Source organism: Mercenaria mercenaria, chromosome 3 (assembly GCF_021730395.1).
Source record: "Mercenaria mercenaria strain notata chromosome 3, MADL_Memer_1, whole genome shotgun sequence".
NCBI classification, from domain to species: domain Eukaryota; kingdom Metazoa; phylum Mollusca; class Bivalvia; order Venerida; family Veneridae; genus Mercenaria; species Mercenaria mercenaria.
This window is the reverse complement of record NC_069363.1, coordinates 73,640,831-73,667,707: the sequence shown is the minus strand read 5'-3', so window position 1 is coordinate 73,667,707 and position 26,877 is coordinate 73,640,831. Positions and strand designations below refer to the sequence as shown.

The 26,877-nt window shown below is 35.2% G+C and overlaps 1 protein-coding gene across 1 annotated transcript; it reads left to right on the top strand.

Moving 5' to 3' along the window:
• Positions 1–10,255: 10,255 nt before the first annotated feature.
• LOC123524398 (neurogenic locus Notch protein-like) lies at positions 10,256–24,935 on the top strand. Its single transcript, XM_045302567.2, has 5 exons — positions 10,256–10,583; positions 16,375–16,521; positions 16,732–16,917; positions 22,218–22,325; positions 23,649–24,935. The coding sequence occupies exons 1-5, from the start codon at positions 10,529–10,531 to the stop codon at positions 23,771–23,773; spliced, it is 621 nt and encodes a 206-aa protein (XP_045158502.2). The 5' UTR covers positions 10,256–10,528; the 3' UTR covers positions 23,774–24,935.
• The last annotated feature ends 1,942 nt before the right edge of the window (positions 24,936–26,877 follow it).

The window sequence follows — 26,877 nt, the reverse complement described above, 5'->3', positions numbered from 1 at the left end:
TCAGTGTAGATCACAATCAGCATGCACAGCTGTGCAGTCTGATCATAATCAGTATGTACATCTGAACTGTCTGATCATTATCTGTACTGTTTGCCAATCAGTTAGTATCTTTTTGTTAGCATCTATTTTTACAATTAATGGCAGTATTTTCAGATTCAAAGATGAAAATATTGATTATTTAAATTTAGCAGGGTAAGGGTAAACAGGACAACAATGTGGAATATGACCATAGTGACAGCGTGCATCTAACTCCCCTAACATGTTACAGCAGCATAAATATTAAATTTCAAGTATTTTATACTTCTTTGCGACATCTGAGGAATTGTTAATATAAACCAGAAGAACCTTTTTTTGCAAAATATTCGGCTTTGGTTTCAAAATTAATCCCTTTTCACTGCCAGTCATTGTTTACATACACACTGAGTCAGTCTTTAACGAATAGTTTTGATCCTTTTTGATTATTTGTATAAGTTTTTTCTCCAAATCATTCAGCTTTTAAGTTTCTTTCTAAATCTTTTGGACAGTGTCTGTCATGAATTATTATACACACTGATTTAGTCCTTACCAGATAGCTGTGGTTTTCATGAGACTTTCGTGAAAGAAAACAACAAAAACATGCACCACAAATGCATCTCAGAATGTAAGTTCTGCAGCCAGTGTATTTTAGAGGTGCATTAGTTATCACTCAATCTGTTATACTCAAAAGTCCGCTAAACTTAACAGCAGGCTTCGCAAACATGCTGGACATTAAGTCAAATAAACTCACAATTTTAGTTGGACCGAGAAAAAAACTGGCGAAACGAAACCGTTGTAAATTTTATACATATATTTGTATCAATCCAGATATATTGAGACGCACCATGAGAAAACCAACATAGTGCGTTTGCGACGAGCATGGATCCAGACCAGCCTGTGCATCCGCGCAGTCTTGTCAGAATTGCTACCTGGTCTCCGCACGTAACTGTCAATATCTCCGCATTAATCAGAGGCGGAGGACGTATGAGTTTAGACACAATGTCTTTTTTTTCAAATATAATAAACTAAGCTTTTTCTTGAAAGTCAAGCTCTAAGAAGTACTGGAGCAAATAATAAAAGTTAGTTTTTATAAATTCTACATCAGAAACATCACAGATTTGTGTTGAAAAATAAATTAATTGCTTGTTATTCGTACAGCTTTATTGAATTTCACACTATATCTGCCTAAACAAACCATATCTTAAGCGTACAGTTATTTTATTGAACCAAAAAACATACTTACACTTTGTGAATGCATTTTCTGGATATAATGCACAAGTGAGTGTCACCTTTTTGTAATTCATTTTGTCATATAGCTTGTTTGCAGCATTTCTTCAATAAATCAGAATCTCCAAGTGTCATTTAACGATAATATTTTATGATTTCAGATGGCGTTTCCGCGTGTTGTTTACAAACACAACAACTTATGTATTCAATAACCTTTTTAATACGTTTCATCGAGTTAAAACTTGTAACATTCTCACCGATATAGTCGTCACACGATGTACGAACGACTTCTTTCTTTAAATTAGCAAACTTGAGATAATTAGGTAAAATGTGTATTTACCTACTTTCACTTTCGCTGATATCCGCCATTTTAGTTTAACTAACCTTTCGCTCTCGCTTAAAATTTTAATGAGCCCAAACACGTTCGAACCCTGCATCATAAACAATTAAAAGCATTAAAAGTGACTTACTTTTCGCTATGTATAAGAAAAAAAATAGTTTGCATATGCTCATAGTTTAAAAACTGAATAAAAAATAATCCGATTATTTTGTCGTTAATTGTGCTTTAAAGTCATTATTTGAAGTACCCATTAATATTGACTTTTGTGAAACAGTTTTCTTAACCGTTTATGCATACAAATCATTATATATATCTATTAGTGCACGTTCAATGTTACTTAACACTACATTTCAATGAATAAATAATAAATTCATAGTAAATCAAAATTAATAAATTTAGTAAGATAATACTGAAACTTACTGGTATATTAATCCAACTGCCCCATAACCTGCAGTTACAAATACAGTTTGCATACTAACTTACAAGTTACAGGTAGAAAATATAATATGACCTTTGCTGGGTAAACAACCTCGGTTATAATACTGATCGCATGGCTGGCTATGTAAAACTACGCACGACAATCTATTAAAATTATGTCACTACATTAGATATAGCTGATTTTGTATTTGTGTTTTAAGATATTAATTTCGAGCGAGCGTTAGCGAAGCGAGAAATTAATATATTAAAACTGCTGTATTCAACTTACAACCGTCTTACAGTTAGCTTATTAAATCGTAACATTTAACAATTAAATTCAATACATACAGCCGATGTGAAATAGAATGGCCAGATTTGAATGAAATGGAGCAATTCCATTGGCAGAGCAACTTGGGCGAACTGTTAAGTCACAACAGTCTTAGACTTAGGAAATATTCGCTATATTATGTCCCTTTGATGTTTCTGCTCTCCAGGTCCAAGAAGAGTTACATTTCCTTGATCACAAAATTTTCTTTTACATGAAAATGTTAAGGTTTCGATGGAGGCCTTGAGAAACAAAAATCAAACAACACCAAATCAAAGAAAGAAAGAGTTGTTTGACATGAAAATTGAACAACATGTAAAACATGTATATTACTTTACGAAACAAGTGTCAGTATACTGATATAAACATTGAATTCCGGAAAAGGGCTGCCTAAAGGGGCTCCACTTCCGGACAGTTAAACGCCTTTAAAAACTCACCATTTTCAAAGAACAGTTACACATGTTCGTTTTGATGCATTTGCAATAGCGTGCGAGTGGTGAAATTTCGCATAACAAGGTGGAACACAGTTTTTAGCAATTGTTGATCTTTATTTCTTTACAAATGGCATTCATTTTCAAAGGGAGACAACTGTTCCCGATTATTTTAAGTACAAATGGCATTCATTTTCAAAGGGAAACAACTTTTTTCCGATTATTTTAAGTAATCTTTGAGAAAAAGTTGTCTCCCTTTGAAAATGAATGCCATTTGTAAAGAAAAAAAGATCAACAATTGCTGAAAACTATGTTCCACCTTGTTACGTGAAATTTCACCACTCGCACGCTATTGCAAATGCATCAAAACAAACATGTGTAACAGTTCTTTGAAAATGGTGAGTTTTTAAAGGCGTTTAACTGTCCGGAAGTGGAGCCCCTTTAGGCAGCCCTTTTCCGGAATTCAATGTTTATATCAGTATACTGACACTTGTTTCGTAAAGTAATATACATGTTTTACATGCTGTTCAATTTTCATGTCAAACAACTCTTTCTTTCTATGATTTGGTGTTGTTTGATTTTTGTTTCTCAAGGCCTCCATCGAAACCTTAAATGCTCATAACTCTACGCTTCTGGTTAAAATATTGTCAATATATCAATTTTTGAGAAATATATGTACATTTGTCTTCATTTCAAAGCTTTTTAACTTCATACCTATGATTTGAAAAACTAAGGTACTATCTCTACAACAGATAATATAATGTAGCATGTGCTATCAAGCAATATAAATAGAAAACGATAACGAAAACGTTATCGGAAAAGTCGAGTTTTTTGGTAAGTTAGGGTTTTCGTTATAGTCGATGCAATTCAACAGTAGTACAACTATTTTGTCACGGATAATGGTTTCACTCACTGGCACCAGAACAGGAAGAAAATGCCTCTGTACATGTTATACCAACCCCCTAGGTATTCTATAAGAACCCCTAAGGGTAGGGTATAACATGTACAGAGACATTTTCTTTCTGGTCTGGCGCCAGTGGTTTCACTACCCGATTCCCCTTTTCTCAATTATAACATAAATATGTTATAGTTACAATACCGTGCGCGAGTAGTACACGGTAATATTGTTAAAATGTTTTAAAAAGTATTGTCAGTAAGCCAAGGTAACGTAAATAACATAACTGTATGTCCTCATAATATCTTAACTTTGGATGCAAGTATGTAGTATATATTAATTTATATTATTTAAACGTACTAGGTGTTCCTTAGCATAATATGATCATATTCTGAAAATTCAAAACTCGTATGCATTCTTCCAAATTGGTTGCTGTTGATTATGAAGCTAAATATCAAGCTTTGTACAAACAATTTATATTTTCCGGAATTTGCAACAGACGCATTTTATTGACGATGCAACTATCATTAATTGGCTGTCAGTACAGTAGCAAAGCTCTTATATTCCATATTATCTGAAAAATGACCACGCAGCTTACAGTCTAACGTATCAATTATCAAAAGAGTGCTTCAGACATTATAAAGCATCCAAACCGTGTGTACCGGGTATGTATTTTAGGGACCCTGCAGAATTTGGCCTATAGCAGACAAAAAAAATCAACTTCCTGTTTCAATTGACAGAAATATTCATAAATACGTACAAGAATAATTTCATAAAAGAACTTTTTGGTAGAAAAAGTCATGTGATGAAAGCTTTGCTATTATATCACGTTTCGTTACACTGTATATTAAAACACGCATATCTAAGAATATTTTCTTCTCTTTCATTTATATTTTACGGCCGATTTAACGTCACTATATACATTACATGTGTGTTTTTAAAACTTTTAGGCATAAGTTGATATAACTTGCCAGCGAAATACGAGGGGTGGTCGGAAAATATACGGACCTTTTGCTATTTTTCATAAACCGTTCAGTATTTTTCAAATCTTTTCATTCTTTTTCAACATATTTCCAACCTACGTCTGCACGCTTTTGACTTGTTTGTGGGAGCTTTTGTATTTCCTCTGCAGACCATGAAGTAGACCTACTGCTGAGGTACTGATTTACAGCAAACATCAAAGCCGTCCTGGTCTCATATTTGTTTTCAGCGAGCCTTTTCTGATTTCTGGAAACAAATAAAAGTTGCAGCCTGGGCTGTACGGAGGGTGGGACAACAATTGCCATTTGAAGAAATTGATAAATCCTATCGCATTCTATGCAAAAATGGCGGCGTAAGAATCTAAGGTTTTGAAAAGAGAAATTGAAAGAAGCGAAAAGGAGTAAATTTAGCGGGTTGTATTTAGCGAACTGTAGTTTTCTTATATAAAAGTTAACACCCCCTTTTCTTTTTGTTTTTCTAAAGTAGCGATATAGTTCTTTATGGGAATATAAGTCTCTGAAAATCTGATATTATAGAAAAAGTCGAAAACCCGTTTTAAAATGAGTGAATTTTATATAAAATAAAGAACAGCCGGATTTAGTGGTGTTCAGCCTACAAGGTTACTGAGCGTCTACGTGACTTCCAGTTTGATCATAGTTGATAGCGCTTATTAAAATTTAAGCGAGTTTGAACCCAAAGTATTTCTGGTGGTAAGTAGAAATTTTGTCTTTTTAGTTTATTACGTAAATGAATACTGTGATAAAATTATTGTCCGTTCAAGCTTACGAATTATTTCAAATACTAATTCAGGACTGCGTTATTTAAGTCGGACAATAATTGGTTATTTAATAACACATAAAACCTTTGTTCTTATCATGTGAAACTCCCGTTTGTTGTTAATAGTAGCAACAGCCGTCAATCTTTATGATCCATTTAGCAATAATGGATCATGGCATGATCATATTTCCAATATAACTGCATGTGTAGCAAAAATTCTAGGAACAATGAGAATGTTGAAATTCAAACTTATAAGCGAAAAACATTGAATCAAATATATATTTCTTACTTAAGACCTGTTATTTAGATTGCTTCGATAGTCTGGGACAGCTGTACAATTTACGAAAAAAGATTTATTAGATAGAATTCAATACGACGCAGCGCGAATTGTAACAGGTCTAACTCGATCCGTATCTATTGAAAGATTACTCCATGAAATAGGCTGGGTTTCTTTATCAGACAGAAGACAAATGCAAAAATTAATACTGGAATATAAATATAGCCGTGGAGAGTTACCAAATTATTTAACAGAACAATTTCCAGATACCCTATTCGAAACTAACACTTATGAATTAAGAAACAATGCAGATTACGCTACTGTGGCACGTCGGCTACAAATTTATGCAAATTCAGTTATACCTTCATCAGTCAATCTTTGGAATAACCTTGATCGGCAGATACGCAGCTCCGATTCTTTATCAATCTTCAGGCACAAATTAAAACAAGAAATATCTTTAAAAATGATGGTCGGCGAATTGTAATTGTAATAAGGAAAGAAGTTTATGAATTTTTCATCTAACATTCATCTTTCATCTAACATTTTTCAAATTGCAAAACTAAACACCGCATTTTAACAATTTAAATGGTTCTCTTTTAATTTTTCGCAAAGGTTTCGTAGGGTTGCAATTTTGTTTCGTTTATCCTTAGACGAATAATTACAGCAGTAGATTGATGAAGATTCATGAAGCGGTTCATGAGAAGAGGTCATTAAACGTGTTTATATTTTTAGCTAAATTGGTCCCTATCCCCATTTGTAACAAAATAGCAGGAGACCTTACGATATTGTTACACTTCGAGTTTGATAAAAATCCATTACATTTTAGTGGTTAATGCGAAGAAAGGCATATCTACTTTTAGCTATAGTGGTCCCTAATAGGGCCCAAGTTCCTATATAAATAAATTTGGAAGAGAACCTTATAATGATGCTCCAGACCAAGTATGACAAAGATCCACCAAGCTGTTCATGAGACGCTGTATAAAGGCATTTCAAGTTTTAGCTCTAGCAGCCCCTAAAAGGGGTTAAATGTCCCAGCTGAACAAAGTTGGCTGCGGGCCTAATACCGATGCTACAAATCAAGTTTGATTAGAATACATGAGAAAAAATCAATTAAAGGATTTTTTTATTTATTATTTTTATTTATTTCTAAAATAGGCCAACTGATCCTGCTTTAACAAATGCATATTCGCTATTCATGAATCTTTGGACAATGACGTCACATCAATAAAAATGTGAAGGTCAAGCAAAACATACAATTGTAATTATTTCAATATTTCTGTTTCATAAGCAAAGTTTGACCGTAGTCATATATCACATAGATAAACTGTATGCAGCGTACTTTCTTTTCAGTGTTATGAGATTCAGTCATTATATAGCATATATATAATAAAACAGATTTCAACTGAGTTCAATATTTGCATACCATACTAAAGAAAAATATTCATATATAATAAATCAGTTAAATAATTTATAACAAATATATCAAAGCAAACAAGTACTCATTTTAATATGCTATCTGAATAAGTCAAAAAAGCAAGAAACCTTTTCATATACAGACGACAATTGTAACAAAGAAAATCTTTTAAAAAGCACTTCTCTACATAAAAGACTCTTATCACACCCTTATTCATGTGATACGCAGACCGTATTCATCTCTTTCTTTATTTTGATATATGTTGGTATTTGAACAGGTTTTTATCATATTTATTAAACTTACTTATCATTTTGAGATATAAAAATATTCTTGCTAAATATACTGAGCCAAAGTTAGCTTTAAAACTGTGAACAGCGTCGTTTAGGATAAACGCTTTGTCTACATTTCACTCAGCGTAGCACAATCAACAGAGTGAAAGAAATTGACACTCTCGTCCAATCAGGCAGAGTGTTGCATAAATCTTCTATTTTGATAAATTATCTATAATGCGTTATCAAGTAGTTTGATTTGCAAACTGAAGTCACGTGGCATAGGTAACAAAAACGAATTTAGACGGCGTCGCCGAAAAAAATTCAAACCACATTTAGTACCGTCTTTTTTCATTTACGAAGAGCGATTTCCACAGAATCGTCACGCACGAATACGAAATAAATGCAGCAATCTTAATGCAGACTTATTCACAAACCACTTACGAGATAATTCAGTCTGTGAATGCGGATATATTAATGAAGATGCAGAACATTCTTTTTTTAATTTGTCCAAATTTTGCGTTTCAACGTCGACAATTGTTTGTTAACACGCGACAGTATCATCCCATAAGTACCAGAAAATTACTTTTTGGCTGGGATAATTTAACAGATGAAGTCAACGCTATAATTTTTCGTCAAGTACACAACTATATAAAGCATACGAGACGATTTAACAATGACTAATATTTAAGTCATAAGAAGCTGTCATTTACAAGAGTCAAGGGGATAACAAGCAAATATATTACAAATAAACATTATTGCATCGGGGGCGTGGAGAGCGAACAGAACATACATTTCCCTTTTTTTTTCTTTTTTAAATTAAATTTGATATTTCATTTCTAAGGTTATCTTTGTTGTTATTTTCTTCCTCTTTTTTCCAAAAGTAAATATGAAAAAATTGCATATAAAACATTTACTTAGTATGTATTTATCTTGAACACAACTCTGATCATTTTGTTACATTACTTATCTCGGGGGAGGGCCGTCATTAATGTTGGTAAAACTTGTGGCCCAACCCATTTGCTTTTTACCTAAATCGTCTTCATCATATGTTTGTTTGTTTTATTGTGTTATAAATCTGTATGTACTATGTATTGCATGTTCTAGATAGCAATAAAATATGATTAAATCGAAATTCTTTATTACCAGTCTTGAAGACATTGTAGCTTTGACATTAAATCGTCTGACGGTTCACATGTGTCATGTCCTAGATTCGATGAGTCAATTTTTTTTTCATAATTTAAGATGAAACACACATTTTTCACTATGCAGTCCAACCTGTAAGACTACCCTAAGTGAATAAAGAAAATGTCTTTGAATATATGATGATCAACTGTCTAATTGCGTGTATATTTTCTTATATTGTTTGTTCCGAGGAATAACTGCGACTATTTAATTGTTCATCGCGAATTTTAAAAAATCATATCAAGTAAAACGTAGTAATTTCAGGAAGGCCCACAGGATAACATATTTTGCGATATTTAATTCCTATTTTAAGGGAAATTGCAAAACTTGGTCATGATAATCAGCAATGCAATATTATAGCCATTTGACTGACCATGTTTCACATTGGTACTGTGTTGGCGTGTCATACCGTCAGCCGTTAGAGGGGGCCTTGTACCGACCAAACAATTAAATGTCGTCAAACTGACTGTGACTTAGTTTAGCAGGGCTGCGTCTACCTGCCGGCCATTCAGCATCGCACAGAGGTGTTGAACATAATACTATGTATAAGTAGGGCCTACATATGTCTGCATACTTGTTGACCACCTTTGCTACATACCTCTAAAACATGGGTTCGTTGTTGTGCAACAACCATAGACCCCCTTGCTATAGTATATGGATCCGCTTCCAGCTCTTAATTGTCTGTCGGTTAGTATAGCCCTTTCTGGGATGATGTTAAATTCATTAGCAACAATTCTTTTTATTTTTAGTCGTATTTAACAAAAGTTAAGTGTGTATGAAGGATATATCGGTTTTTCTACAACTCGAACTAATTGTAATCGCAGTGCTGACCTTCCCAAATGGGCAAGTATTTAAATCAATGCATTAAGTATATGATTGTGTTACATTTTGTTCAGCATATAGCGGTACAATCTTTTGTTTTGTTTTATATTATAGCAGATGTTAAAAAGAAATTTCTTTTGAGCCATGGGTAAAGAAAAAATGCATGTGGACAATAGAAATTTATGCTGGTAGCGGGCAAAGTAGTAAGAATAAGTTATGTTGTAGCAATACCTGAAGGTAAGTAGACAGATAAAAGCTTAATGTTATTAAACCGTTGTCTTTGGCCCCTTTTGTTCTACCTTTATACGATACAGACTACATATTGGCGTCTGACCAAAATATTTCATAAAACTGTTTGGACGTCTCTGTTGTAAAAACGGGCAGGTAAAAGCTATATGCTATTAAAGCGTTGCCTTTGGTCCATTAAAGGCGTCTTGTTCTACCATGTACGATATAGAATCTGTTTTGCTGTGGCTGTTGTAAAAGCGATTTTCCACGGAGGTGATATTGGTCTCGATCGCTAGAATTTTTACTCGAGCACATGACATCTTAACTCTAGGGTCTGACATCTTATATCGTCGCTCGACAACTTATCTCGAGTGCTCAACATAGGTCGTGTGCTCGAGATAACTAAATATTAAAAAGTAGTGCATATCCTGTACATACCACCGTATAAAACGACTTTGTTTTCCCGATGTAGAAACATCATTGACATGGATTTCACGCATCTTCACTTGTCATTCTTGATTTAAGTGCATTTCCTTTGTGTTTGTGTGTTAAGTGGTACAATTGGTCAACGTTAAATACTTTCAAACTATTACTATAAATAAACATTCTCCACTTGAAATAATGAAAGGTCAATTGTAGGGTATAATATACAATTGTTTCAAGCAGTATAAAGTTGGTGAGAAAAAATACGATCAATATCTTACATTCAGTAGCTCTGTTTCATATATTTCAAAAATACATTTGCTCAAGTTTTAAACTAGTCTAGTAGTGGTTAAGGTTAGAAACAGAAGCGTCAGTTTTCTAAGCGGTTGGAATGGACAAAAAGTGATAGCCTTTTAACTATTTCACAAATCTGTAGTTTGAAAGCTTGCTACAAAAATATCCAGTACAAGGACAAGGTAGGACTTGACAAAATTACTTCGCAATGGTTCAACTGGAAATAGTCTGGTTCTGTTTTGGAATAATGATATATATGGCAGGTAAGGTCTCTAAGAATCTAATGTTGATATTTTAAATGCGCTAAATTACTTCTTGTATTTTCCACTTTAATCTTAATAGGTACCAAGTCTGCTATTATTCTGCTTGATTGCATTCTTTGCTTCCAAAGGATCTTTTTACAGATTTATTTGTATCTACTTGTTTGTAAACACCACGTGCTACGTGGTGTTCCTTCGAATGCCAATTGCAGAGGTGAATGAAATATTATGTTTTACACTGAATTTTTATGACAGATATTGTCATAACTTCTAAAGCATAAATGCATATTAATACGTTACAATATTTTGTGGTGTAATCTATTGCAAAACAGGAAATTACATTGTGCAAATAGCTGTTAATTTTGGCCGTGTCTCCGAACCCGATTGATGCCTTTCCGCAATAGATGGATTGGTTCTTAGAGTATAGACGTCCTCCATGTGAAGATTATTTCCAAGGATATACACCTTTTCCATGTGTGGACCATATCTCCTCATATGAGGATTGGCTCCCAGGGTAAAGAAATTCTCCATTGAAGGATTAGCTCTCAGGGTATAAACGTCCTCTATGTGAAGATGGCTCTCAGGATATAGACATGTTCCATGTGAAGACTAGCTCTCAGGATATAGACGTGCTCCATGTGAAGATGGCTCTCAGGATATAGACGTGTTCCATGTGAAGATGGCTCTCAGGATATAGACGTGTTCCATGTGAAGATGGCTCTCAGGATATAGACGTGTTCCATGTGAAGACTAGCTCTCAGGATATAGACGTGTTCCATGTGAAGACTAGCTCTCAGGATATAGACGTGTTCCATGTGAAGATGGCTCTCAGAATATAGACGTGTTCCATGTGAAGATGGCTCTCATGATATAGACTTGTTCTATGTGAAGATGGCTCTCAGGATATAGACGTGCTCCATGTGAAGACTAGCTCTTAGGATATAGACGTGTTCCATGTGAAGATGGCTCTCAGGATATAGACGTGTTCAAGTCAAGTCAAGTCAAGTTTATTAAATGTAACAAAGGCCTCCGGCCCAAAATACACTACATAATATATAGTAAGTGGTTCAATCAGATAGTTGTGATCCCACAAAATGTATACATATACACTGATTAAATTGAGACACATATTCATAAATTCAGCACACAGTCGACTAGCAAACATATCTTAACATAATAGTTCTCTAGGCTGCTGAATATCATAATTAACGGATCAAACATTATTTAAAAGCTTCTCAAGATACAATGCTGTTTGATATAACACCTTTTCATTATCAGAGCTAAGTATGTTATAAAAACTTTGTATACTTCTGTCAGATGAATACCAATTAAGAAGATACTGATTACGGATCTCACTAAATTTCTCACATTGAAAAAAAGCATGATATTCACATTCAACAATACTAGTGTTACTTCTATTATAACAAAATTGGCAGATACGAGATTCAAAAGGGGTATTGTTGTGCCTACCAGTTTCAACATGCAGCTTATGGCTTGAACAACGAAATTTTGACATTGCTAGCCTGTATTTAAATGGCAAATTTATTGTAAGGTAACGTTCTGTATTTAATAAAAGTTTTAAAATGTTTATAATGGTGACATCTACTTGATTCATCGATAGACTCTTTCCAGTTTTGTGTATGACAATCTATGAGTCTTTGACGAAAAATACTAACGAAGTAGTCAATATCTCCAACATCCTGTGAAACCCAAACATAACCAAAACCATACAAAAATAGTAAGTGTTTGACCTGAGTAGCCCAGGTGATTCTGCCTACGTTATCTAAAGATTTTAGCATATAATAACACCGTTTAGGGTATCTAGAGTTATCCATCTGTATTAGTTTACACCAATACTTAACACAGTTTGAATAATAGGTTATACACATTGGTAGTCTGCCACATTCTCCCAAAACAATTATATTATTTGTTGAGTTTTTTACTCCAAGAAATTTTTTACAAAACTTAGTATGTATGGTTCCATGTGAAGACTGGCTCTCAGGATATAGACGTGTTCCATGTGAAGATGGCTCTTAGGATATAGACGTGTTCCATGTGAAGATGGCTTTCAGGATATAGACGTGTTTCATGTGAAAATGGCTCTCAGCACCTAGACATCGTGTCCTCCATGCTGGCTCTCAACGTATGGACGTGGCTTTCAGGGCAATGACGTCGTTCATGTGAAGATGGCTCTCAATATATAGACGTGCTCCATGTGAAGACTGGCTCTCGGGGAATACACGTCAGCCATGTGAAGATGTCTGTCAGGGTAAAGACGTTCTCCATGTAAAGACTGGCTCTCAGCATATAGACGTCCTGTCCTCCATATGAAGATGGTTCTCAAGGTATAGACTAGTCTGGCTACCGACCAGATAATCTTTTTTTTTTAGAAAAAATAATTCTTTTATATATTTTGACTTCATTAGTCTTGGCTCTGATTATCTATAGAGGGGCACCTGTGGTCTTCTTTTAGTACTATGCCTGGTGGGGCACCTGGGGTCTTCCTCTGGTACCATGCATGGAGGGGAATCTGAGGTCTTTCTCTAGTACCATGCAGGGAGGGGCACCTGGTGTTGCCCCCCACCCCCAATAATTTGACCAATTAAGTTAATTATCTTAGCAATCTTTTGACAACGAGTCAATTTTAGCTTTGCCCTGCAGTTTTGTAATTGTTTTTGATGTTTTAACAATCAAACATTTAAAAAAAAAACACATTGTTTAACATTTAATGGAACTGGGTTTGTTATAGGTCGGCTGACTTTCAAAATGTGTGCCGCCCTCCCGCCCCTCAGTCTAAAAATGCTTCCTACGTGCCTGACGGGCACCTGGATTCTTCCTCTAGTACCATTAAAGCTGTTAAAAGGGATGTTTACCAAAATTATACTGGCTGAATGGCGAACAGTGCAGATCATGATTAGACAGCACGAATATGCAGGCTGATCATGATCTACACTGGTCGCAAAGGCAGAATTAATCGTGTCCAGCCTGGTACATGGCCGAGCAAGTTGGAGCACTTGAACAAAGTTGGACTGTACTATATTTCGCTGAACAATTATTAAGTTATATATAAATATTTATTGGTACATCTCAATATCAAAACTTTCAAAACAGCAACATCTTAATTAAAGATACATGTTTTTTTTCTTCAAAATCATGTAAACTACGTTAATGATGTGAATCATAAGGATATTTTTTCTTATTCTTAACAGAATTCGCTTATCTGACTTTGACTGTTTGACCTTAATTGTGTGTGACACGTTAGATCATAAATGGTTAGATCTGGTTAGTGCCTTTAATACTTTTTCAATCATGAAATGAGCCTGAAACACTGTTAAAACTAAATCGCTTTCTCAAAGGGACTGGACTCCAGATTTTGGCTAAAAATGATTTTCTATTAAAACTGAAGGTTTTGTCATATTACGACTTTTATAACATGAATGTTTATTTCCATTTTCTTAAACCCAAATGATGCTCTATGCATTTGATCTTGGTCATGCAGTTTAATTAGGAAATAGATTATGGAAATTCAGGTAAATAGTACTCTTTATAATATTATTTTCAGATGATATAGAATATCAAACTCGGGGCTTAATTAGAAAATACAAAATGCTTAAGATATATAATAATTTTACTTGACGTTTTCATTTGCCACAATTATAAACAAACAATTCTTTTTGAAATAAATTTCACAATATTGAATTATAAATAACACAGACTTCCTTTTGTAATAGATTCGAGCTATAACAATACATGTACAGATCAAAATGATCCAGATACAAATACACCACAATAAATCACTATTGTGATGACCTGGTGTCACATAACTCTACAGGGGCCAGGAATTTTACTGCTATAGTGATAAGGTTAATTGCTTCACAAGTAAGCAGGGGCCCTAGTATATAGTTTCTACTAGGAAAACTGGGCAAAAAGAACATACTGTGTTTACTTTCTGCGGCTGAAAAGGAGACTTAGGAAACGACCTTCTCCTTTTTCCAGATGTTTTCTTATATTTTTTCTCTTTCATGCGAGTTGTACATAATAAGTCAATGAAAACAAAGAAAGAGAAATTCAAAGCAAACTGTTTACAAATCACGCTTATTTATTTCAAAATAAAGAAATTTATTTTAGAATAATGGCTTTGAAACAGATCAGTGATAGGCAGATATATTTTTCAGTTGTTTCATAAAACACCCAAGTCATTGTTTGGTTGCCAACTGTTGTCAGTTTCTTTCTGTCCCTTGGGAGCAGTTTCACTCTTCTTCCCACATTATACATGATTTCTGTTTTGTAGGAAGGTGTTAGTTCTATTCTTAAAACTCCTTCTGCCGGGTATTCTTATCCATTGTAGATTACAATCAGCATTTCCTTATTTTAGCAATTAAGACATGAATTATTATATAGAAGCATTATCATCTGTGCAACATCTTTTTTTTAAAATAAATAATTCAAATTTAAAAACAGAATACATAATATATAAAAAGTTAAACAACAGCATTAATCCACTATATATAACAATTATTCATTAGGTATTCTTTTTAGTTCAATAATTTTTACCAAAGTGCATAATCTACAGACCAAGGGGTTGTTTATAAACATGTGTGAATGGCAATAAATATCCCAGAACCACCAGGTCATGTAACATGATCATTTTCAGCTGTTAAATAGCTTGACCTTAGATAAAGGTCGATCTCCAGGATTCAGGAGATGCTCAAACAAGATTTGCACAGACCGTATGTTTTGAGAATAAAAGGGACATAATGATACAAAATTTGTGTAGCCTCAAGAGTTATCTCCTGTGAACAAAACATCGGGTCTGAACACAGACTAGGTATGTACGTGCTCCGAGTGAAGATGGCTCTCAGGGTAGAGACGTCGTCCATGTGAAGATGGCTCTCAATATATAGACGTGCTCCATGTGAATACTTGCTCACAGGGAATACACGTCCGCCATGTCATGTGAAGATGGCTCTCAGGGTAGAGACGTCCTCCAAGTGAAGACTGGCTCTCAGGGTAAAGACGTCCTCCATGTCTCTCAGGGTAAAGCCGTCCTTCATATGAGTATTGGCTCTCAAGGAATACACGTTTTCCATGTTTATTAGCTCTCGGTGTATAGACATCCTCCATGTGAAGAGTGGATTTCTTGATACATATGTCCTCCATACGAGTATTGGCTCTCAGGGTATAGATGTCCTCTACGTGGAGAACGACTCTCAGGGTAGAGATATTCTCAATGTGGAGACTTGCATTCAGGGTATAGATATTCACCGTGTGAAGACTAGCATTCAGGGTATAGACGCCTTCCATGTGAGGAGTGGTATAGACACCCACAATGTATAGATTGCTCTTATATAGAGTATAGACGTCTTCCATGTTATTAGTGGCTTTACTAGGGAATAGACATCCTCTGTGTAAAAATTTGCTCTCAAGGTAAAGACGTCCTTCATACGAGGATTGGTTATCAATGTATAAACGTCCTCAGTTGAGGATTAGCTCTAAGGGTATAAACGTCCTTCATGTCAAGATTGACTCTCAGGGTGTAGACTTATAGACGTCGTGCATGTGAGGACTGTTTCTCTAGATAATGACGATTGGCTCTCTTGGTAAAGACGTCCCCTATGTGACGAAGCATGCTCGCAGATGTGAAGTAGTTCTACTGTCAATACCGTCCGTGCCGACGTTCCCTACTTTATGTGTTAAAGCCATAAAGCTCAATTGTGTGCCCAGCTAATAAAGAATAAGTGAGGTACATATATTTAAGAAAATGTATTCAATAAGAGGATTTAATCTACTTCAGTATTTACACATTCGGCCGAGATTCCACCAGATTTAGGACCTCCTGGGCCATCATTTGGAACATGCGAGAATACAGTGTGTCCGGAAAACTCGAAATGTATCGATACTGGTGATTTTGTTAGCTGTATGTGTAGTCCTGGAAAAACAGGTTTGTTTAAAATATCTTACGCTAAGCTCAGAACTAAGTCATTTCTTTGAAATTTGGACTATACTCATTTTTGTTGTTTTATTTTTACTGAACATTGTACATGTAATAGTTTGCTTGACACACTTTTAAATCAAATTTATATCATACAGTAGAAATAAATAAAAGGAAATTTTTGTGTTTCTGATAAAGTCGATTTTTTTTCTTCCACAGGAGCAAACTGTACTCTTGATGACCCCTGTTTGGAAAGAAAGATAAATTGTCCAAAGGGTAGCTTATGTTTTGGTGACTGCGGTCCGAACACAATCTGTGAAGGAGCGACAGGGATAGCTCACTGTCGGGGTTGTGTGCCCGGCTGGACTGGTATGCAATGTGAAATAGACGTCAATGAATGCGAAGGTACGAGAACGTTTTTTTTTACTTGTGCATACGTATTAAATGTTTAAAATGAAATATAAAACACACATTTTATCAAACTATATGTGCTTTCAAGGACCAAAGCTTTATAATTGCCGATATATAATGTGTATAACTCTGATTAACTTCCCCGTGTTGTACAACAGTAAATAACATAACTTAAGTAAATATTCCCTATGATTATTCATCAGGAAGATTTAAGGTTTAAAATGCATATGTAAATGAGTTTGTAAATAGAAAACAATGAAAACAATATGTCAAGTTATTCAGGTAGACCGTGCAGTCTCTTGAAATAACGTATTAATTGAACTAGTTGTGTCAGAATGTTATTAGTCGAGTCCACTTAATACGAACTCGCTTGATACGAATTTTCGGATAAAACGGACAAAATCCGGAATTCCCGGTCGAGTCCTTCTATATTCTTTGTAAAATTATTTCGGTAATAGCGAACTCGCTTCATACGAATAATCGGTAGACACGAACACATTTTGGAAGTCCCAGTTAGCCGAAATATTAAAATTTTCCATCTTTTGATACCAATTAATTTTAGAAGTCGGAGGCCATTTCGCCCTTGTTACGCTTGACTATTTAATAGTTTGAAACTGTACAGTGCTGATATTTAATCAAAGTAAATAAAATGTGCTGAAAATAACAATATGGCCAACCTTGTGCCACGTGGTAATTGGATGGAGTAGTTCACACTTATTCAAAAACAAATACTCGGTCCTTTGTGTGTCATGTTAATATAAAACAATTTAATGAATTGACAGGTCAAGATTTAAAGAGGTGTAAATAATTTTAAACACATTACTGACGTTGATAGAGGTGGCCGATGTCTTACAAAATATACAAACTTTAATCGATTGTACGAAAGCCCGGTGGTGACTTCTCGCTTCATACTTCTCACTTCATACTTCACACTTCATAGTTCAGACTTCACAGTTCAGACTTCATACTTCATAATTCACAGTTCATACTTCACACTTCGCACTTCATAGTTCACAGTTCATACTTCACAGTTCACATTTCAGAGTTAGCACTTCATAGTTCACAGTTCATACTTCACAGTTCACACTTCAGAGTTCATACTTCGTAGTTCATATTTCATACTTGACAGTTCACACTTCATAGTTCATACTTCAGAGTTCGCACCTGACCAGCATCACTTGTTCAGACCGATCAAGGAGATAAAAAGCATCTTCCTCTATCCTTGGTTTCGTTAATGCTTTGCTCATGGTGACTTTCTCCTTGTAGCTCACAAGTGTTGTTGGTTGTTCTGACTGAGCTCCTAGCTTAGCCAGTTGGTCTGCTTCCTCATTGCCTGCAAGCCCACAATGGGATGGAATCCATTGAAGTGCTACTTTGCAGGTTATACTCAGGCTCTGCATTCTCCTGGTTAGCTGCGGAGCTCTACTGTTGATCAGAGCTTCAATGACAGACAGTGCACCTGTGAGAAAGATGACTGAGGGGCTTTCTTAACCCGAGTCTTGAACCATTGAGACGGCCTTCATGAGTGCTTCAGTCTCTGCCTTGTGCTGCAGTGTTTTCCTGTGGCTGCATGTTGTGTTTCTCTCTTGCCAGATGAGTATTGAATGAATCCTCCTGCTCCTCCATCTTTTGTGGCGCATGTGGCTTATCCATCTAGACATGAGTCCATGTTTCTGGAGGATAGTCTTCATTGATTATAGCCAGTGTGAGGCTCTTCTGTGTACCTTCATCCTCTTGCGTCCCGCAGTCAAGATTAGGAACAGTAAGTATCATAGTCACTGGGGACAGATCATTTGCTAGTTGGGTTATAATGTCTTTACTGCCTAGGGGAGGTTTTGGTATGTTCAGCTCAGTTTTGAACCCTCGATTGAGTTTCCTTGCCTCGTGAACAAAGCTGCCACGTTTCAGCCGATATTTTTGTGTAGTCATCCAACCTGGCTTTCATGGGATGGTCTTGAAAAGACCTGAACTTCTCTGCTCGAAGCAGGACCTTTGCATGTCTACGAAAGCCCGGTGGTGACTTCTCGCTTCATACTTCTCACTTCACACTTCATAGTTCACACTTCACAGTTCGGACTTCATACTTCATAGTTCACAGTTCATACTTCACAGTTCATACTTCATAGTTAACAGTTCATACTTCAGTGTTCGCACTTCATACTTCACAGTTCACACTTCAGAGTTCGCACTTCATAGGTCACACTTCACACTTCCTAGTTCATACCTCAGAGTTAACAATTCACACTTCTTCTTCTTCTTCGTACACATTACTACACTGTCAGATCAGCTGCCTCGATGAAACTTGTGGTTTGCCGCAGTGCCTCCATACAGTTTCTTGTATGAGGTATCTTTCAGCCAAGTTGCAGCTCGCTCCTGGTCATGCCTTTTGCATCTCTGGAGTATATGGTCCGTACTCTGATCTTCCCCGACCCATGGACAGGTTGGTGATGGTACCAGTCTGTATTTCTTGTACATCTGAGCATTGGTCTTGTTGTGCCCTGAGCGAAGCCTGACCAGCATCACTTGTTCAGACTGAAAAAGTAGATAAAAAGCATTTTCCTCTATCCTCGGTCTCGTTAATGCTTTGATGATGGTAACTTTCTCCTTGCAGCTCACAAGTATTGTTGGTTGTTCTAAATGAGCTCCTAGCTTAGCCAGTTGGTCTGCCTCTTCATTGCCACAATGGGATGGAATCCATTGAGGTGCTACTTTGCAGGTTATACTTAGGCTCTGCATTCTCCTGGCTTGCTGCGAAGCTAATCGTTGATCAGAGCTTCCAAGACAGACAGTGCATCTGTGAGAAAGACGACGGAGGAGCTTTCTTATGCCGAGTCTTGAACCCTTAAGACGGCCTTCATGAGTGCTTCAGTCTCTGCCTTGTGCTGCAGTGTTTTCCTGTGGCTGCATGTAGTGTTTCTCTCTTGCCAGATGGATATTCAATGAAAACTCCTGCTACCCCATCTTTGATGGCGCATGTGGCTGATCCATCTGTATAGACATGAGTCCATGTTTCCGGAGCATAGTCTTCATTGATCATAGCCAGTGTAAGGCTCTTCCGAATACCTTCATCCTCTTGCTTCCCGCAGTCAAGATGAGGAACAGCATTTCTCACAGTCACTAGGAAAAGATCATTCGCTATTGGGTTTAAAATGTCTTCACTGCCTAGGGGAGTCGTTGGTATGTTCAGCTCAGTTTTGAACTCCCGATTGAGTTTCCTTGCCTCGTGGACGAAGCAGCTACGTTTGTGCCGAAAGTCGGTGTGAAGTATGAACTATGAAGTGTGGACTATGAAGTGCGAACTATGAAGTGCGAACTATGAAACATGAACCATGAAGTGTGAACTATGAAGTTTGAATTAAGAAGTTTGAACTGTGAACTATAAACTGTGAAGTTTGAACTATGAAGTGTGAACTGTGAAGTATGAACTGCGAAGTGTAAACTATGAAGTGTGAACTGTGAAGTGTGAATTATGAACTGTGAAATGTGTACTATGAAGTGTGAACTGAAAACTGATATATTTCTATACAGCTTATACCTCACAATTTATATTTCACACAAACTATGAAGTTCGGTGTGAAGTGTGAACTGTGAAGTATGAACTATGAAGTATGAACTGAGAAGTATGAACTATGAAATATGAACCATGATGTGTGAACTATGTAGTTTGATTTGAGAAGTTTAAATTGTAACGTGTGAACTGTGAAGTATGAACTATTAAGTATGAACTGCGAAGTTTAAACTATGAAGTGTGAATTGTGAAGTGTGAACTATGAAGTGTGAACTGAAAACTGATACAGTTTTACGTGTTTAAGTATGATTTTTGTTGAGTAATTTCAATGTTATCTGAATAAATTAACTTAATCAGTTTAAAACTATTAACTACTTCCTTATATCGGAATCTATTCACCGATGATACCAGTGATACTGCCCAACTAGCTCGGACAAATTATTCGTGGTGGGGGGGGGGGGGGGGGGGGGGGGGTCATACAGTCATTAATACGAATTGCGTTTGATACGAACATATTTCTTAGGTCCGGATAATTTTGTATAAAGCGAGTTTGTATATGGTTTGCTCCATAGTTTACTTTTTTGGATATTTTGTAAAATAAAGGAGTATTTCTTAAACGCATTCTATAAAATATAAGAATTAACTTTCCTGAATAAATTTCGACTGATTGTCTTTTCAAGTAGTGTAGGGACTCCAATAAAAGGTGGAAAACAAAACTTCCTGCTATATAAGGACAAAATCGTATAGTCTTGAGGAATACTTTCCAGATAGAAAGGAAATGATTTTCAAATGCTTCAAATAACCAAAATATACTTTACAATGAAATTTTATTGATATCAGTGAATGATTTTTGAGATAATTGTATACATATGGTAGCAAAAAAAAATGAATGACCACTCTTGCCATAGGTAAGTATGTGTGCTTTTTCAGGCATTCAACGATGTATTTTCTACTTGAATTTGGAAGCTGGAATACACTTTATTGTAATTTGAAATTATGTAATCTGTGTAACATCTGTGTTGGAGAAGAATCCAATATCTATTTGATATTTTTATGTTTTCTGCTTTAAGAAGAAGACATTTCTAAAGTCTAATGTATCACTCTAAACCTGATTTAAAAGACAATAGTGAATAATTAATTAATAAGACAGCAGCTCTGTTCAAAGCAAAAACGTTTTTCTGTCCAGATAAACATACTTTTTCCATATATGTATTATGTTTTTTTCTTTCTCATCTATCACTGCTTAGAAGTGTGATAATTTATATAATATCTCATTAAGTCAAGTCGGAAGCATAGAGCACCACGACCACAGGCCCAGAGTCACGCATTTGCAAAAAAAGCTCAGAACAAAAAGTTGTAACGGAAAAATATTTCAGACGGGTTGCATCAAAAATCCAACAAGTACATTCTAATTTTATGCAAAATATAGAAAAGGGGAAGAAAGGCATATAATTTAATAGAAAATAGACATATGTGGTACCCATAATAAAAATGTGGTATCCACTGAATATATACAAAGACATTATGAGCTTCTAACAATGCATATTTTCTTTGCATTAGATGTCACAAATATAAACATATATCACAGAAAATCACCTGGTGAAATTGTTTTGATCTCTAGAACAATGTGTACGAAGGCCGGAGCAATATTGTTTAGAAACTAAACGCTTCATTTGTTTTACACTGTAGTAGAAATTGGGTTTGTCATAAAAATAGATGCATATACTTATATCAATTTTATAAATGAATGTTATATTTATTTCCTTTATGAATACACATATTGCAGATGCTGTTAACCCATGCTTAAACGACGGTACATGCCAAAATACAAAAGGAGATTTTCAATGCACATGCAAAGAAGGGTGGACTGGAAAGATCTGTGATTGTAAACGAGGTAATAATGTAGGGATAAAGCATGCTGATTGTTGTTGTAGCATCTGCTGAATTCTGAGCGACTGGTTGGTTTCTCAAGCCTCAGTAGGGTGAGGATGCCAACGTATCTCGAGTGGTTCAGCAGCAGTTTAAACTAGAAACAAACATGTGTTAACGCTATTCTAGCATAAAACGTATGAAAAGCTAAATCAATGAATATATTGTCCATCAATGCTCCTAAACTGCGCCGGAAGGTCAACGTTGTTTGGTATAAACATATTTGTATTTCCCAATATGTACATTTTAGATAATAAGATACATGCATAAATGTTGGATTGGACTGGAAGCCAGTAGGCTTACTGAAGTTCTCTGATCATATTGACGTCATTTTTACTCATCAGTTTAAACTCGTCCCTCACCACAAAAAAAAAAAAAAAAAAAAAACAAAAAAAAAAAAAAAGCCAACAACAAAAACCCATAATGTGCTTTATGTTTTATGCTGGAGTACTTCATTCGTTACGAAACAGAAAATAGAAAGAGATGATATATACAACAGCTTTTTTTGAGGAATGTGACATGAAATTTAGGCACAAAGGAACTGCTTCAATTCTTCAAAAAGTTCGAAGTATTTTAAATGGTGGTGTCAAAAATTCGAATTTTTTTCTGTAGACATGGCTATATTTCATATCACAAAATAAGAAATTCTTTTTCAATAAAGCATAGCTGATGAACCTTTAGGCCAGACTTGTCAGCAGCAATGAGATATAACGTGATTATTTCAGTACACAGAATTACAAAGTTAATGCAAATAATAAATTCAAGTCGTACAAAAATGAATGCATTGTAGTATAGATATTAAGCTTTCTACATACAAGTTTAGATTATCGTGCGTCTTTATTTTGATTTGTAAGAAGGAAAGATGGGAGAAACAATAACTTATTTGTTTCGATGTTATTTAAAAGCTTATAAACAACTTAATAAGATTCGGATTTGAATCATCCAAAATAATATATTTTGAGAACCGTTGTTATTTTGTGTTGTTGTTCACTGTCTTGAAGGTATCATTTTTATCCTATTAACTGCGTGTACATAGCTAATTGGGGTATTTTTACTGATGTTTTCTTATTTAAAGTAAACATATTAAGAAAAAAAAGTGAAAAGAACAAACTTTTTAAAATAAGTAATTGCTTATTAATATTTCAGCCGTAACATTAAAGGGAAAATATTATATATATTTCTATATACAGCGAGACTTTGAATAGCAGTAATAATTGTATTATTAAAATTGTATATCAGCATTTAAGACTTCATTGCTATTATAAAGTTTTTTTCCCTTGCATAACAGGCTCTTCTTGTGACGTCGGAGAGATCAAAACAGAGGAATCCAAAGATGGAAAAGGGTCCCAACTCGTTTGCAGTATCATCATACCGTTTCTGTCTTTCTTTATGTATGCTATGCTGACAGTTTAAATCTATTCAAGGCTTAGACATAGGTGATATTTGTCTTTCAAGTGTTTGATCGAAACGTCTTTCACCTAGTGATGCAATATTTTCATGCACAGTGCAGCCACTATTGAATATTTAAAATCTGGTGTTCACGAATAAAAGATCAGTCGATTTCACAGAAATGATACACAATTTTCACCTTAATTTAATGGTTCAAACCAAACTGAGCACATGAACTCCACGCTCAACAAGCAACTTCATGACGTCACTATGTTTAGTTTGGAAAAAGTTAAATAGTTCTTCGAGACTAATATATTTCTTTTACATCTTGATAAGATTGGTCATAGATATTATGGTTCGTGTAAGTACTTATGTACGTGTATATCTTTGTTCATCGATTAAGTGTAATTCTGAACCAATGAATTTCTGACTTTTTGACTGTTGTCGATGTCTGAAACAATGATTAGTACCCCCATAACAAAATCATGCACATGTATCTAGGGTTAAAGGGGGTAAACTGGGGAATGGGTGACTACATGCAAGAAGTTTGATATGACTTCACTTGAAACATTGAAGGTAGTTCCCGCCACGAACTTTCATGCACTTACAATTTCAACAGTTTAGTGGTACATATCTTTAACACTTTAACAACTAATTGGGTTTCCAGAGGAGGTTCATTCCGTAACTGCCGGTCATATTCCATTTGTTGGATCTTTTTAGGTGCTTGGAAAACCAATATCAACCTGATAATAAAAATAGATCAAAGTAGGTGCTTGGAAAACCTTCGAGCCTTCGGCTCGGTGAATATAACTCTTTTCGGGTTGATAAATCCTGATATCAACCTATGAAAAAGTCAATAATTGTATAAAGAGGTATGTGGTATAAAATTGTCTGGAAAATTGATGAATGCTTCAGTATTTTAAAGATTTAATGCGATTTTATTTTTAAATTTGTAGGAAAAAAGAAATAAAAATTTAATGAAATATTTTATCATATTAAAGGGAAACAATAATAAACAAATGAAATGCATGACTTTGGGAGACAACATTTATATGGTACTAATGAAACTTGTTTTAACCATTGCTTTAATCATTCACATGTAAAAGTAGATATGTATAGAGCTGCACTGCATGTCAACATAAAGTGATGCTGTATTAACCTATATATTCAATAAAGTTGTAACTTATGCTTGGGTTTGCATTCTGGAAACCTGCAATTGGTAATAGCTTTTTCATATCTATCAATACCAATTATCTTATCTTAAACATGATTTCATTTTTAAATAAGTGGGAAAATTGATGGAAAAAAACAACAACAAAAAAAAAAAAAAAAAAAAACAACACATATTTTGCACATTAGCATAAAAATTGAAGTAGTTGCATGTACCAACAAAAAGAAAAGAGAGTTCGTGACCTTGACTTTTGTGAGAGGAGTCTTGGTGTTGCAAAAGACCAATGTCTTGTAATGGTGAATATTTATGGCATGTTATTTGAATATATATCCATGCATAAAAAAGTTACAGACCAGACAAAAAATACCAAAAATCTTTTATCTCCAAGTGTGGCCATGGTGTTGAGCTAAAGGTCTGTATCTTACATGCGACACATCATTTTGTTATGGTGAATTTTTGTGCCAAGTAATTTGAATTTCCATCCATGCCAAGTAAAGTTATTGGCCAGACAAAAAAGAGACTAACATCTTTGACCTCTAAGTGTCACCTTGACCTTTGAGATAGGGGCCTGGGTCTTGCACATAACATATTATCTTAATACGGGAAATATTTGTGCCAAGTGATTTTGAAATCCCATAATGAATGGTAGAGACCGGACATGAAACAGACCCTCTTTACCCTTGACCTCAAAATGTGACCTTGACCTCTGTGTTATGGGTCTGGGTCTTGCGCATGACAAGTCGCCAAGTAACTTCAAAATTCCTTGATAATTGATAGTTAGACACGAAACACTCTCTGTTAATATTTGACCTCCAAGTATGACATTGACCTTGGAGCTTAGGGTTTGGGTTTTACGCGAAAAATATCGACTTCTTATAGGAAACATTTGTGCAAAATAATTTCGAAATACCTTGATGGATGACAGAGTTTTGGACCGAACACGTGGAGGGACGCCGTCCATTTCTGTGCATCCTTTTTTGTTCGAAAAAGGCTGGACAATGCAACGTGCATTAATATTTCTTGGTGATTATCTTTATGAACCTATGTCACTACCGTTCTACTTGTTTACCTTTAAAAAGACATATCACCAAAACGTCAAGATAAGCTGGTCATTTTAACTTTCAGGGTTGAACAAATTCCAACATTAACTTTCTGGTGTGGAACAAGTAGTATGTAAGGAAATGCAACGTAGAAAAAAGTGCATTACAGCATTTTGATCCATGTATATAAAACTAAATTTGGACCGAATTCTGCTAGTTTTCGTATACAGTCCCTCTAATATCGTAGATAGCTCCTTGCAACAAGGTATACACATACAATAAGACTTCCCTGTAAGTTATATTGGTCATTTTTCGAAGACAGCGGTATGCGGATAGACATACATACAACATTGAATCACAGACATGCTTGTGTGAAAAAAAAATGAAAATCAAAACTAAATAAGCATAAACGTGTGTACTCGAGGCCTTTGTTAATGGCAGAGTTGAACGAGAAACACCATAAAGGACTAAAAAGAAACAGGCAGTATGAAAACAATAAAGCGGGTTGTCTGCATATCATGGAATACACCACTTTTGTCCTGTTACATACACTTAAAATGGAAAGCATCAAAGCAGATTATCTGCTTTTCAACCAAAATGGGAAGTGTATCGTCCAAGAGTAAAAGGACTGAGCACCAAACATGTGTCAGAAATTAGAAAGAAAAAAAATACGTGTATTCACAATTTTATAGCAGGTGGGTGGGGTATTTAATAATATCACTATTTGCTTAAAATTCATAAACAGAGCAATTATTTATAAAATACTTCTTGAACTGCTTTTTGATACACTGCATTCTTGTGAATACTATATATATGTAAATAACACTGTGGTTCGTCTCGCATCGCAACGTACTGAAGCAGAAAGCTGAAAAGAACAAAGGTAGTAATGATCACATTGAATTGCAGGCACAATGCTG